This window comes from Heterocephalus glaber, unplaced genomic scaffold (assembly GCF_053883595.1).
Source record: "Heterocephalus glaber isolate CG9 unplaced genomic scaffold, H.glaber_assembly_v1.0 deba00001244, whole genome shotgun sequence".
NCBI lineage: Eukaryota > Metazoa > Chordata > Mammalia > Rodentia > Bathyergidae > Heterocephalus > Heterocephalus glaber.
In genome coordinates this window covers 95969-111325 of record NW_028258225.1, presented here as the reverse complement: position 1 = coordinate 111325, position 15357 = coordinate 95969, and the positions used below count along the sequence as shown (strand labels likewise).

Below are 15357 nucleotides of genomic sequence, written 5' to 3'. Positions count from 1 at the left end.
CACAATGGTCATTTATAGTAGCATGGATGCATCTTGAGACCATAATGTCAAAAGAAATAAGTCAGACACACAAACAAATATTTCATGTTTTATCTTATATGATAATCCCAAAGGACAAAGTAAATAGCGGTATAAAATACAGATAATATGATACAGGGAGACAAATGGCTTGAAATGGGAAGAGACCATGAAGTAGGGGAGTGAGGAGAGAGGAGGATATGGGGACATGGAAAGAATTAAGGTGTGTTATACACACAAACCATACCAAATTCCCAAAATGTACATAATCATTGTGTACTGGAAATATGTACTAAATAAAAACAAAAATTAAAATTAATAATATAAGCCACTGAATTCTATCAAAACGCTGAATGTACCAAAAGGAGAACTCTAATGGAGAGTACATTTCTATGGTTTTATTGGCCAGTGTAAAGCCCTGAAAAGATAAAACAGCCATGCCATGCCTGCATTCTGATGTAATAAGTAAAATATTAATAAAAGTCTATTAATGGACTTTGTGATAATTTGATTTGCTGCAAGAGCAAACTGACATGTATGTTACATCTCATCAAATATGTTGCTATTCTTTTTCCCAATGAACTCATAATATTACATATTCATAGGTACAGTGTATTATTTCAGAAAATACATAAGTGTGGAATTATTTAAGATGAAGAATATTTGTTATTCAAACACATCATTTCATTGTCAGGGGAGTCCTCAAAATATTCTTTATTTATTTTGGATCACTCGTGTGTGCTATATAGGAAACATGAGACGAGGGAGGAGAAAAGATGACAAAAGACATAAGGCATGTTATGTACATGTGCAAAATCCCAAGAGGAATGTGATCATTATGTACTATAAGCATGTACTGATAAACAATAAAATTTTTAAAAATGAGAATTTTTTCCTTCTAAGTGTATTTTTTAACATAATTAGAAATGCGTCTACATCTTCCCTCTTTCCAAATCTTTCTAGCCTTAGGTAACCAGTATTCTACTCAAACCTATGAAATTATTTCATTTCCAGATATATGTAGAAATATGTGGGATTTTTCTTTCTGTACTTGATTTAAGATAGATATAGATGTAGGTATCAGATCATCCTTGTTATTACAAACAATAGTATCCATCATTTTTATGTCTGGATACAATTTAATTGTGCATATATACCACATTTTCCTATCTATTCATCCAGCAATGAACACTCATATTGATTCCATATCCTGGGGATTGTTAATAATCTTTTTTTCTTTTAGCTAAATCCCTGGACCCAATTGGTAATAATCTTGAACAAGTCATGAGAAACCAGATAACTCTTTGACGTACTGATTCCCATTACTTTCTATTTAAAATGAGTCTGAGTTTGCCAGTAGCATTAGCTTTAGTTTTGTGAAGATCCTCCATATTTTCCTCAATAATTAGTGAATTCATTTACTTTCCTCCAACAGTGTGACTTATTTTTTTTTCCCATCTTCACTGCATTAAGTAAAACTATTCATTCTAGACTGGGGATTTAGCTCAATAGTGCTGCACATAACACTCATTCTAGACTGGGTATTTAGCTCGGTAGTGCTGCACCTGCCTCTCAAGCCCAAGGTCCTGAGTTCAATCCCAGGACCACAAAAACTAACTAACTAACTAACTAAATAAATAAATAAATAACAGTCATTCTAACTGGGGTAAATTTATATTTCATTTTGGCTTTGATTTGTATTTTCTTTATGATTATATTATGATTCTGGCACAACTTTTTATGCCTGCTATTGACAAATATCTATTCTTAGTTTTGCTTAGTTTTTCGTCACATCATTTGATATTTTGCTGTTGAGATTTTTTTGTTGTTGTTCTGAAAATATTCTGGATATTTATCTCTGGTCAGGTGAATAGTTTTTAAATAATTGTCCCATTCTGCAAATTGTCTCTTCAGTCTTTTGATGGTCTCCTCTCCTTTGAAGAAGCTTTTTAGTTTGATGTGTCCCACTTGTTAATTTTTGCTTTTGTATTTATGCTTTAGTGGTTTTTTAAAGATCTTTGCTTATTCCAATTTTCTGATATGTTTAACTTATATTTTCTTCTGGTACTTTGAAAGTTTTGAGTATTATACTTAACACTTTAATTCAAATGAGTTTGTTTTTCCTAAAGGTAAGTTGTAGCTATCCAGTTTGTTCCATGTGCACCAATACTCCATTTTCCTTCACTGTTTATTGAAGAGACTATCTTTTCTTCTATATATTTTGTTGTTGTTGTTGTTACTGGGGATCAAACTCGGAACCTTTTGCTCTTGAGGCAGGCAGCTGAACCACTGGGCTAAATCCTTGGCCCTCCTGTATATTTTCTAAAAGCTTTTGTGGAAAATTTATTGCTAAAAATTTAATTCTGGGTTTTTAAAGTCTAGTCATTGGTTTATGTCAGTACCATGCCATTCTGGGTACTATAGCTTTGTAATCATTTTTTAAAGGAGTTATTGTACCATCTCTAGCTTTGTGCTTTCTGCTCAGAGTTGTTTTGCTTTGTGGAAATTTTGTAGCTCCATAAAGATTTTAAGATTGCTTCCTATATCTCTATGACAAATGTCATTGTTCCTTTGGTAGAGATTCCATTAAATCCATCCATTGCTCTTTGTGGTATGGGCATTTACAAATATTAATACTTCAAAACTGTAACAATGGGAGAGATTTCCTATTTTATATGTCCTCATAAATATTTCATGTTTTTCACAGTAGAGCTATTTTAATTCCTGGGTTACATTTAGTTTCAGGTATTTTTTGTTTTGGTACTGGGGATTGAACGTAGGACCTTGTGCTTGCCAGGCAAGGACAGTGCCACTGAGCTACATACTCAGCCCTTTGTTTTAGATGTTTTTGTTACTCCTGTTGATGGGAATGTTCTCTTGATTTCCTTCTCAAGTACTTCATTATCAGTGTAAGGAAGTGGTACTCTTGGCTGTATGTTGTTTTTTTGTGCTGCTTTGTTGACTTTCTTTAGTGGACCTGATGGATTTTGGTGAAGACTTTTGGATTTAGATTTTCTCTCTATAAAGATCATATAATAGATACCAAAATAGAGTTTGATGCAAGGAAAAGGATAGAGTGTTCTACAGCACAGGAGTTGGACTATAATATAAAACATTTTAGTATATATTCTGTAAAGAACTAGAAGAGAGAGATTTGTAAATTTAGGCATAAAGAAATTGTAAATGTTCAAGGAGAAAGAAGTGCCAATAATTCTGATTTTACCATTGCCTATTGGATGCACATATCAAATTACCAACCTATCTCATAAATATGTATAATTATATGTCAAGTAAAAGTCAGTTGTAAAATATGTCATCTGCAAATGTGACATTTTCACTTCTTCACTTTTCTTCTAATTATTCTGGCTAGAACTTTCTGTAATGTGAGTGACAATGATAACAGTAGAAACTTTTCTTGTTCCACAACTTAAGGGAAACATTCCAAAGCTTTCCCTATTCAGTGTGATATTAGTTATGAGGTGCAAAATACAGACTTTATTCTGTTGAAATAAATTCCTTTTACAAAACAAATTAGTAAATGTTTGCAATGCATAATGAATGCATCTATCATGGAGAATTGGGACAAATACATATTATATTTTATTTTATTTTTTTTTTTTTAGTACTGGGGATCAAACTCGGGACCTTGCAGTTTTGAAGCAGGCAACACAACCACTGAGCTAAATCCCCAGCCCATGTTATATTTTAATACATTTCACTTCTCATTCCCCTCTCCTCCCTCCCATCCCTTCATCACTTGATCCCCTTCCAGCCTCCACAAAGTCTACCTCTCGGTTTACTGTCATCGATCTTTTATTTTGATCTTTAAGTTACTTAGTTTCTTTCTTTATTTATTATTATTTTTTTTTGGTATGGGGATCAAATGTGGGACCTTGTCCTTGCAAGGCAGGAGGTGTCAAAACTGAGCTAAATCCCCATCCCAAATTATTTAATTTCTAGTACAGAGAAACCACAGGGCTGTGGATATATCTCAGCAATTCAGTGCCTACCTGGCAAATGCAAGGCCCTGAGTTCAATTCTCAGTACCAATAAACAAACAAACAAACAAACAAATAAAACTAAAAATGAAAGAGAAACCATGTATTTGAGGTATTTTTTGTATAGTAATTTGTTGAGAACTATTATCATGAAGGGATATTACATGTCATCAAATGCTTGTTTTGTATCTATGAAGTTGATCATATAGAATTTGTCCTTCATTCTTTTGATGTGATGGATCATTTTATTGATTCACATATGTTGAACTATCCTTTTATCCTTGAGATGAATTCCATGATACACGTTATCTCTTTCATGGAATTTTGGATTTTGTATTCTAGTATTTGTTCACTATTTTTGTATCTGTAGTTACCAAGAATATTTTTAGCAGACACTTCTGCTCAGTATTTGCAGGCTATGGGGCCACAAACTTCTTGCCCCTTCCCATAATTTGGCTGTGTTACATTGGAAATAGCGAGACACAGCTGAGTTCATTTCCATCCAAGGTCAGCTCAGCTCCAACTAAATTCCTCTCTTCTGAATTAACCATTAGTTCTCTTCAGAGAAGATATGCCTGTGCCCTCATTCTGCACTCCTGGCTGCTTAATACTTGTTGTCAGCAGTTGTTCCAAGGCCTGCCCAGCTTCCTTCTTCCCATGCTTGTAAGGAATACACACTGGATGGCCTTGCTCTTCTGTTTGTGTTGCCCACAACAGCTTAGATCAGCCCAAGACTGTTTCTTTCAAGTCTCTGTCTCTGTGTCTTTGTTTCCCTCATTCCTGTCTTGTGGACTTCAACCTGCAACTGGCTCACAGGAGATCCAGACCCATGGCTGGAGTTTTTGATAATATCTCTTATAGATATTTTCTATAGTTTTTTCCCTCTGGTTTTGTTATTCAGCTAATAACTTTAAAGAATAAGGACAAAAGATTTTCTGTCTATTCAGTTGTTGGAAAATTTTGAGAAACACTGGCAGTGTTTCTTCCTTAAATATTTGGTAGAATTTAGCACTAAATCTACCAGGTTCTGAGCTTTTTCTGGTGGCAGACTTCTTAATACTGAAGCATTCTCCTTGGTCACCATTGGGATGTTCAGATTTTCCATTTCTTTTGATTACATCTGGATGGACTGTATACATTCAAGGACATTCATTTCTGCTAAGTTTCCCCATGTGTTGATATATCATCATACTTTCTTATGATTCTTTGTATCTCTGTGGCTTCAGTTGTAATGTTTCCACTTCGCTTTTGACTTCATATTTGTGAGTCAATTTTTTTCTTGGTTAGTCAAGCTAAAGTCAGTCAATTTTGATTTATGTTTTCCAAAACTGATTTAGTTTTTCTGATCTTTTGTATTGTTCTAATTTGCATTTTATTGATATTTTTTGCAGTATTATTTTTCTTTCCTTCCAGCAGTGGAGTTAATTTCTTCTTCTTTTCCAATTTCCTATATGCATAATGTTGACTTGTTTTTTGTGATCTTTTTGCCATTTCGATATATGCATTTATTTCTATAAACATCCCTCTAAAAACTTAATGTGATTGAGTTCAAAAATTTTCTGACCTTGTGTTACCATTTTGTTTTACTCAAGATATTTTAGAATTGTCCATTTCAACTTGTTCCTCAACCCATAAGTTATTAAAAGCACATTGTGTAATTATAATCTGTAAATTTTATGAAATTCCTATTGTTAATTTCTAGTTTCAAACCATAGTGATTAGAAAATAATGCTTGATATAACTTCTGTCTTTTTAGATTTTCTCAGATATGGTTTGTGGCCAAACTTTTAATGTATCTTAGTAATGGTTCATCTGTTCTTCAAAAGACTGTGGTTGCTTCTATCATTAGATGGAATGTTTTTTATATGTTTGTTGGAACCATTTGGTCTAAAATACTATTTAAGCCCAATGTTTCTTTATTAATTTTCTGTCTTGATGACCTTAAACATTGTACATTAATGTTTTCTATGATTAATGAATTTTAATCACTATCTTCTTTCAGATGCTTTATATTTACTTTATTTACTTTACTTGTTTAAATGCTCAACTCTTGGTAATATAAAAAATATAGATATTTTTGTCATAATTTCAGGTAAGGATAAATATTGTTTGATAAGCAAAGGAATATTAACATGTTCATGTAAGATCTTACTATTTACAATATGTATATATATGTATATATGTGTGTGTATATATATATATAGTGCATATACACAATTGTTGTTCAATCTTGTTGAAAAAACTACTCATTATAAAATGTCCTCCTTTTTCTGTTTTTAGAATTTTTAGAAGTAGTTTTTATTGGCCCCGGTGGGAGGGGGCACATTCTTAACTCTGATACCCCAAGAGGGAAAACCTGGCTGTAAATTTTCCATGTATTTCTGATCCCCAGAGTCCTAGCAGTTATATTGCCTAGAGCTAAAAAATTACACATATTTATTTAATATGAAGCTATGGGGTTTATGGTATAAAACTCAATAATTATCATACATTCTGCCATCACCATGAGTTCCAGCAAAAGTAGAAAAATCACTTCTGCCTCACTGAAAATGCTGTCATGAAACAACCCTGACATCATCTCCCTGCTATTGAGGACACAACTACTGCCTTTCTTATTCATTTTTATGCAGAGAAAAATTCAGGCAACACATCTTCAAATGATCACATTTCAGTGATCAAGAAAAGCACAGTAAGTTCTTTTCAATGAAATAGAAGGACAGTGAGACATTTCCTCTAGAAGCATAGGCTGGCTAAGGAATTAAGGAACGTTCTTAGATTCAAAGAAATAAAAAAATGTGCAAGTACCTAGCCAATAAGGAAGCCTTAGTTTAACCTGTAGCCTCTGCCTGTTTGCTCCTTCTGAAATTATTTTCCACAGTCCCTTTTCCACACATAAGGAGAAACAATACTTCTTTCCCATTTCTCTCTTGGGTGACATTCAGTTTCTCCTAACATCTTATTCAGTGCCCTGGTCTTTTCTTCGCCTACTCAACCTCACAAATCTCAGGGACTTTGCTTCTCATTTACACACAAATTCAAGGAGCATTCCCAGCCACTTCCATGCTTTCTGCAAAATCCAGTAATAACAGCTTTATTTTCCCAAGGAGATAAAATGAGGTCATTCAGGAAGGGAGATTGGCAGCCTCTGCAGCTGGTAAATTTTAATATTCCAGAGACTTTGATGACAAAAACGACCCCCTTGTCTGTTCCATTTTTGTACTGTGTTGCAATTTGGAGGGCAATTTTCATATAGTATATTTCTTTATTGTTGGAAATAGAAAATTATATATTTGATTTGCATTATTTAGCCTTACCAAAAATACTATTATAATGGTTTTCCAAGTGATTCTAGATGCCAATTTAGTAATCTGAAATGAGACCAAATTACTTGTATTACATGGGATCTGAAGCTAAGATTGCTTGTACTTCAACACTAAGATGGGTTAAAAATTTCAGGACAGTGTTGGTTAGTGGCACTAGTCATAACTGTCTTCAATATGAGCTTCTTGGACATTTTTCAATTCAATGCCAGGATGTATATTATCTAATGATCAAAGAAGCCATTTTGTCATGTTTATGCAGGATTTTTTTGCTTACAATGTTCTCAGAGCTATTTCTGTGAAGTATCTTTTCCATCTGATAAGATATTCCTATTAAATCTAGAATTTCAAGGTATAAAATGCAAATTACTAATGGTAAATATTCATCACTTTATTGGGTAGGATCCTATCTGGCCTTCAAATTTTATATTCAATGAGTATATATTTATAGCTAAGTGGTTTGAAATTTTTTTCACTAGTGTGAATGAAAATAATTCACATAAGGAGATTTTCCTCATGCTGTGTCTATTATAGTAAACTGTTGTGATTCTGTATCAAAGATAGGAAAATTAATTCAGCATGATACTAAATAATTTTATGGGCTATACATCAGTGAGATTACAAAGTTTTTAGTTTTGCATCTTATTTTCATGGGAGAAAATGTAATGAAATCTCTCCACTGATGTTTGATCTATTATATTTTAATTAAAAATTAATCACTTAATGAACAGTATCATTCTTATCACTTACTATCATTATTTAAATCCCAAATTTTAAAGTTTTTCATTAATAAAGCATTTAAATGTAAATTACTGAAATAATTTGGAAGACTTCTTAGATGACAAATGCTGGCTATGAGGGGGTCTGGACAGATGGACAGGCAGCTGTGGATGTCAGCTGTGGATGATACATTAAATGTTGTGCCTGGGGGGGTTGAAACCACAATTTGATCAACAGAAATGAGAAGAATATTAAGCAAATGCATTATCTCATCGATGTATTATGATCAAGCTGAAGAACATTCACATTTCTGATATGCTTCTTCCATGTTCATTTAGTCTTGCTACTTCCTCTCTGTTGAAGATATTTCCTTTACATGGAACTGAAAAACCACACAGAGATTCCAGTATTTCTCTTTCTGGGACTTTCTGAGAAGCCAGAGATTCAATCTGTGCTGTTTGGATTGTTCTTGTCTTTGTACCTGGTGACAATCTTTTCGAACCTGCTTATCATCCTGGCCATCTTCACAGACTCCCATTTGCACACACCCATGTACTTCTTCCTCTCCAACCTGTCCTTTTCTGACATCTGTTTCACTTCCACCACACCCCCAAAGATGCTGCTGGGTATTCAGACACAGAATAAGGTCATCACCTATGCAGGGTGCATCACTCAGATGTACTTTTTCACAGTTTTTGGACTTTTAGACAATTTACTTCTGACTGTCATGGTCTATGACCGCTTTGTGGCCATTTGTCACCCTCTTCACTATCCTGTCCTAATGAATACCAGGCTCTGTGCCCAGTTACTACTACTGATCTGGTCCCTCAGTGTGCTAGGACCCCTTCCTGAGAGTCTGACTGCCCTGCGCCTCTCTTTCTGTGCTATCGTGGAAATTCCACACTATTTCTGTGAACTCCCGGAGCTCCTCAAGCTTGCCAGCTCTGATACCTTCATCAACAGTGTTGTGGTGGACATTGTGACAGGGGTCATGGGAATTTTTCCTCTTGCTGAGATTCTTTTCTCCTATTCCCAAATTGTAGCTTCCATTCTGAGGATCTCAACAAAAGAAGGGAAGTATAAAGCATTTTCCACCTGTGGTTCTCACCTCTCAGTTGTCTGCCTCTTCTATGGAACATGCCTGGGTGTGTATCTCAGCTCCACATGGACACATGGCTCTTGGACAGGGGCATTTGCCTCTGTCCTGTACACTGTGATCACTCCTATGATGAACCCCTTCATCTATAGTTTGAGGAACAGAGAAATAAAGAGAGCCTTGAAAACCTTTCTTTGTGGACTGATGTACTAAAAAAGACAAAAATACTCACCAACAGGGGAACGGAACAAAGCTCTTAGTACTTATTACTCTGAAGCTTCATTGACTGGACTGAACTGAGATGTTCCACTTACTGTACTTATTACCAATTTGTAACTATCCTTTTATAAATGGTTCTATAAGTCTGTTGGTCAGTTTTTATATTTTGGGATTTTTTTTATTTCATGAGAGGATTTTTTTGTCATTTCTATGTGCGTGCTTAGGCCCATATATGTTCTTTTTCTTTCTAATGAATGGCTTCTTTTCAATTTAATTCATGGAGTTTTTTGATGTCCAAATATTGAATTTTGATAAAGTACAATTTTTCTCTTTTTATAAACTATCTTTTCCTTCTGTTGATCAGAACTTGAGATCTCAAAAAATATTTGATCTTAGAAAATGAGCAACACAGTAGTACACAACTTACTTTTTTATTGCTACATATTTGTAATATGTAATGTTTATACTTGTGAGAACTTGGCACATGTATGCGCTGCATTTCAATTGCTTATTTCATCCCTTTTCCCTCTCCTTCTTTTCCCCTCCCTCCATCTCTGGACCTTCTTTCCATTTGGGAAAGATCTATCTCCACTCTTCCTATTATCCATCATTCATTTTGCTTTCTATTTATAAATCGGGTTTCTCATGTAAGAGAATTATGTAATATTTAATTTTTTTCATTTCACTTAACAAAATTATCCCTGTTATGTGAAATACATAATCATTTTCATGTGCAAACAAAATTTTGATAAGTCTCTTTTTTCACTTTTAAATATTATCTTTCCCAGTTGATGGGCACTTGGGCTGTTTCTAAGCTTTAGCTAATATGAACTGTGCTGCTATAAACATGGGCACACAGGTAATGGGGAAAACATAAGAACCAAGATACATCATGTACAGTTACAAGCACCCAATGATAAATAAAAATGTATTGTATTCCTAGAATATATCAATAAATGAATTTAAGCATAAATAAATAAATAAATAATAATAAAATGGCAGTCTCTACTGGCAAAAAAAAATATTTTTCCCTTCTGTTCATCAGAATATGAGGTCTCAAGAATTACTTGAGTTCAGAATTTAAGTAATAGTGATGGCTACCAACTCATTGTACTTTAACATGATTTGAAAATAAGATACTTTTGGTAGAAATAATTTTATGAATTTGGGGATTTTTATCTTTTTGCAGGCTAGAAATATGTGTAGTACAATAGTAAATAGCTACAGCTTCAGTTACAGTCAGACCAAAGGATCAGAATGGTAAACAACAGATTCTCCAAGCATACTGAGTTGCTAAGCTATCATTTCCAGTGGGTGGGGTGCATCAAACTAATGTCAGTCAACTGATATTTTTCATTTATGAGGGTTTTATTGAGAGTAGCATATATATGAATAATTATTTTGAATATTACTTTTGTGGATTTTTAATGAACTATTGCAGACCAAAAGAGAGTGGAACATGGTTATATTTAAGTCATATAGGGTTGCCGCCTGCCTTGCAAGTGCAAGGTCCCGAGTTTGATCCCCCATAACAAAAAATAAAAAAAATAAAAAATAAAAGTCATGTAAAACCCTATCTTTTCTTTTCTTTTCAAACCCTATCTTTTCCTTTTTTTTTCTGGTATTAGGGATTGAACTTAGAACCTTTCATTCATGAGTCAGGCAGTGGCAACACTGAGCTAAATCTCCGGCCCCAAGTCCTATATTTTCAACAAATTTTTCACTGCACAAATTTCTGAGATCCAGTGTAATTCATCATATGTATACAAAATGTAATGATCAAATCACAAAAGTTAACATTTCTACGTCCTTCGCTGATTTTTGAAATTTTTGATTAATGTATAATAATTGTACATACTTATAGGGTATATGATAATAGTTGAGTACATGCTTAGCACATGTACTGATCACGTCAGAGTAACTAACATTTCTATCTCCTCAACATTTTTAATATTTTGATTAATAGTGCTATTTATGAGGTGCAGTTTTATATGTCAGTACATGTAAACATACATCTGATAAAATCAAGATACTAATATTTTCCTCTTGCTCTCATTGCTTTTGTGTTTAGAACACTTAAGGTCTTCTCCTCCTCATATTTATAAAATGTGTACTAAGTTGTCGTGAAGTATTCTATGCCCTGCTGTGCTGCAGAACATTTAATTATTTCTTCTTTCTAACTGTGTTTTGGTACCCATTATCCACCCACTGTGTATCCCTCTTGTCACTACCTTCACGTCCAATGTTTAATTACTATATACGAGTCATCTGGGAATGAAAGGTAAAACAAATGTGGGTCCTGCAGTATCCAGCAAGATGCCAATTAATGTTAAATAATTTAACATTATACAAGGTTTTATGTGTTTACTTTGCTGTGATGATAAAAAATTCCTTAAATTGGACTGCTTTCATTGAATCATGTAGGCTTCAGGATGTGTGGCTCCTACCCAGCTATGCTCTTGTATGTCATTTAAGGGAATGTGGCTAAAGAAACAGCTCCTATGTGTGGTGGGTCCCATTTTCCTAAAAGGGAAGAAGAAGAAGAAGGAGGAGGAGGAGGAGGAGGAGGAGGAGGAGGAAGGAGGAGGAGGAGGAAGGACGAGGAGGAGGAAGGACGAGGAGGAGGAGAAGGGGAAAAGGAAGAGGAGAAAGGGGAAGAGGAAGAGGAAGAGGAAGAATACAAGAAAAACTGGTGGCATCTCATGATGCCTCTTACAGTTTCTTCTTAGGTCTTGTCATGCTACATTCTATCAGCTAATGCCAGCCACAGCTTGTAGCATGGTTCTTCAGAAAAATAGAACCCATACAAGTTACAATGTGTGGCAGATATATAGATTAATAGATGGAGATAAATAGAGATATAGATATAAATTTGAAAAACTTTATTACAGCGTCTAATTATTTCTACAATGGCATTCTGTAAGCCGTTGAGCCAGATAAGTCATTCATATAACTCAACAAGAAAGCAGTGGCACAGCCTCCTGTCCAGACATAGAATAGTGATCCACTAGGAGAAGCTGGTGCTACTCTGAGAGTCCAGGCTGAAGAAAATATGGTGTGATGATGATGGAGGGAAGTGGCAGGAAAGAATGTGACCTCTTCCAGAAGACAGTGGGTGGGAGCAGAGAGAGAAAGAGAGAGAGAGAGATTTTCACCATTCTTTCACTCAATGCAGGTTATCTTCATTCAGTTAAGTGATCTACATGCCAATCTTCTCTGGATACCCCAGTCCTACAGACATCTAGGGGTAATTATTTACCATTATTCTATATCTACTCAATTTCCTTCCACAAAACTATCATCTGCTTACATAAGTCCAGTGCTACAGGGAAAGGCCATACACTTCCATCACAGGAAGCACTATCAAGACCAAATCAGTCTGTGGGGTTACACAGTCCTCTTACTGAAAGATGGAAGAAAGTCTACCTGGGACAGAAATGGACAATTCATGTTTCTGTTTACATCAACATTCTATAAATTTTATGGTACAGATTTGTAAGAAGGAAGATGAGAATAAAAGTAATAATTTGATTTACCTAGAGACATCAGATTGATAGTTATTTCCAAGAACAAAACAGTTAAATAGCCTAAAGGTGACTAAAAATTCTTAGGGTGTCTACTTGGAGCCTGCACAAAGGGTCATCAGGTTAAGCATGTCCTATTCCAAGAAAACCTTATGGTGTGACAACAAACATAGTCAATGAGGAAGAAGATGATAAGTCACAAATGCTCCTATCCATTGAAATTCTGTTTTATAACAGATTATTTCCAATGAGGCTTAAAATATTATGTAGGTGACACATAAACTCCCTAAAATGAATGGAATTTTCTCAAGATTATTTATAGGAGTCAAGGTCTATAAGGTTAATTTCCTATCATGTGGAAACAATAGAGCCAAATGTAAAGCTGTTTAGGTAAAAATTGAGTTACTGAATTCAACATGTGACCACCTAAATAAGAGACATTGGGTAGATGCATTTTTAATAAAGAAGACCTTAGAATGCTTATACTTGCCTCTAACACAGTTGGTACTTAGACATAAGTCCCAGGAATAGGACTGGCAATAGTAACATCGACTTAGATTTTGATCTAAATGCAGAATCTTTTTTTCACTTCTAATTGCATTGATTTTTTTTCTTTTTTTGCCATCCTTTTCCTGGTAAGATGGGCTAATGGGCTAAAGAATTATCAGTCTGGTTTACCCTTTCAAAAAAAGCTTCAGTGATTTTTTTTTTGTATTTGTAGTCTCAGTCTTATTTATTTCTGCTCTGATTTTTGTAAGTCTGATCATTACAAGTCTAATCTTTCTAAGTTGCTGCCATCTACTTTTGCATTTGGACTTTTCTTGATTTTCTACTTCCTTGCACTACATTATTAGGTTATTTATTGGGATTACTCTGTAGTTTAATGTGTAGTACTGATTTTATTGTGTCTCATAGGTTTTTGCATGTTGCTGCTCCTTCATCTTTTGATTCTAATAATTATTTATTTGCTTCTGTGAGCCATTGTTACTAGTTATTCAATAACAGGTTTTTAAGTCTCCATGTATTTGCATAGTTCCTGTTGCTTTTTTCTGTTATTTTCTACTTTTATTTCACAGTGATCTGAGAGTAGGCAGGAAATTACTTCAATTCTGTTTTTATGTAAACAGGATTTATGGGCTGTGATATATTCTCATTGGGAAAGTTTTGTATGTTGCTATGGAAATTATGTATTCTGTTGTTGGATAAAACATTCTATAAATACTGATTAACTCCATTTGTTCAGTGGTGTGGTTCAACTCTGCTATTTTTCTTTATATTTTTATCTACTCGATCTGTTTGTGAGAATGGGATATTTAAGTCCCCTGGTATGATTGCATTGGTGTCTATCTGTCCTTTTCTGTCCAGTAGTTCTTGTTTTATGAAGTTGAGGAAGGCAAAATTCAATGTACATATATTTACAGTTGTTATCCTCTTATTGAACAATTTCTTTTTCCATTCTGTAGTGGCTTTGTCTCTTCTGATTTGTTTTGGCTCAAAGTCTGCTGGGCATGAGAAAGGAGTGAAGGGGAAGCCATGAGAATCAAAACACAATATCCATACATATCAATTCTCCCTGAGGAAGAGATTTATTATGTAGAGTAATCATACGCTAATATAAATATGGAAAAAGAGAATAAAATAGCTACATGTGCTTGTGTTCAAACTCTAGTTGCATACAGTATCATTTTCCATCCTTTCATTTATAGTCTGTGTGCTTGCCTGTAAAATATGCTAAGATTGTGCTTTTTGTTTCAATCTTCCAATTGATATCTTTTTATTAGGGAGCTAAGATCAGTGAAATTGATAGTTATAGTAAAGTATTTACTGAATCCATCATTGCGTTATGTATTCAGTGCTGATTATTTTATCTGTGTTAACTCTCTCAGTGAGATGTATACTTTGCTTTGGGTTCTTTGGTTCTGGTTGCCTCCCTATTTTTGTGATTCTGTTATGTATTTCTTTTCTTTCTTTCTTTCTTTCTTTTTTGGCACTGGGAATCGAACTTGGGTCCTTATGCTTGTGAGGCAGGTGGCAGAACTACTGAGCTAAATCCCCAGCCCTCTGCTATGTATTTCTGCAATGCTGGTTTAGTGGTCATATCTTACTTTAGGGTTTCTATGTCACAGGAAGTTTTTATTTTTTGTCAATTTTGAGAAATAATTTTGCACGATATGAAAATCTAGGTTGGAAATTGTTTTATTTTAGGACTTGAAAACCATCACTTCAAGATGTCCTCATTTTAAAGTCTGTGCTGAGAAATTTGTTACTATTTGAAAGACTTGCCTTGTATATTTCTTTTTTTCTTTGCATTCTTTATTCTTCTCTCTTTTGAATTTCTAACATCATCATGCTGCTGTCACTAGGTTCTCATGTGCTGCACACTCGTAGAAATTTTCTATGTTCTTCCCATCATAAACAAAGAATTGGGCAAAACATGCACAAAAGGTAATGAGGTTTTACAT

General features: G+C 34.3%; 1 protein-coding gene across 1 annotated transcript; it reads left to right on the top strand.

Annotated features, from left to right (window-relative positions):
* Positions 1 to 8243: 8243 nt before the first annotated feature.
* On the top strand, positions 8244 to 9392 carry LOC147828167 (olfactory receptor 7A10-like). The gene has a single exon (XM_087210980.1). It carries the CDS (start codon positions 8433 to 8435, stop codon positions 9363 to 9365), a length of 933 nt encoding a protein of 310 aa, XP_087067106.1. The 5' UTR covers positions 8244 to 8432; the 3' UTR covers positions 9366 to 9392.
* The last annotated feature ends 5965 nt before the right edge of the window (positions 9393 to 15357 follow it).

Coding starts and splice junctions, on each gene's coding strand:
- LOC147828167 (XM_087210980.1), top strand. CDS start 8,433: ATGGAACTGAAAAACCACACAGAGATTCCAGTATTTCTCTTTCTGGGA.